Consider the following 510-nt stretch of genomic DNA (forward strand, 5'->3'; position numbering starts at 1 on the left):
GGACGGGATGGATCTGGGGATCGATAATGGCAGCGGTGACGGGATCGATCACGGGATCGATAAATGGAACCGTGACGGGATCGATCACGGGATCGATAATGGAACCGGTGACGGGATCGATGATGGAACCGGTGACGGCACTGATCACGGGGTCAATAATGGAACTGATCATGAGATCAATCACGGAACTGGTCACGGCATCGATCATGGACTCAATAATGGACCTGGTCACAGGATCAATCATGGGGTTGATCATGGAATCGGTCACGGTATCAATGACAGAACCGATAACAGGATTGATCACAGGATTGATCATGGGATCATGGGATCAATAATGGAACTGCTCACAGGATCAGTAATGGAACCGGTCACGGAATCAATACAGGATCAATCACGGGACCGGCCACCGAAACACCGAGACACCCAAACACCGAAACAACCACCGAGTCCGGGCGCTCTGCCAAGGCCGCCAGGGCCCGGTGTCGCCGGTGCCCGGTGTCCCCAGGGCCC

At 54.7% G+C, this 510-nt stretch overlaps 1 protein-coding gene across 1 annotated transcript in view; it reads left to right on the plus strand.

Annotated features, from left to right (window-relative positions):
* Positions 1-7: 7 nt before the first annotated feature.
* The window catches only part of MMP11 (matrix metallopeptidase 11), a 32,077-nt gene continuing 31,574 nt past the window's right edge, over positions 8-510 (plus strand). Inside the window, 1 exon segment of the mRNA XM_014310092.2 lies at positions 8-355. Within this exon segment, the coding sequence (XP_014165567.1) occupies positions 8-355 (348 nt within the window).

This window comes from Geospiza fortis, unplaced genomic scaffold, assembly GCF_000277835.1.
Source record: "Geospiza fortis unplaced genomic scaffold, GeoFor_1.0 scaffold31, whole genome shotgun sequence".
NCBI classification, from domain to species: domain Eukaryota; kingdom Metazoa; phylum Chordata; class Aves; order Passeriformes; family Thraupidae; genus Geospiza; species Geospiza fortis.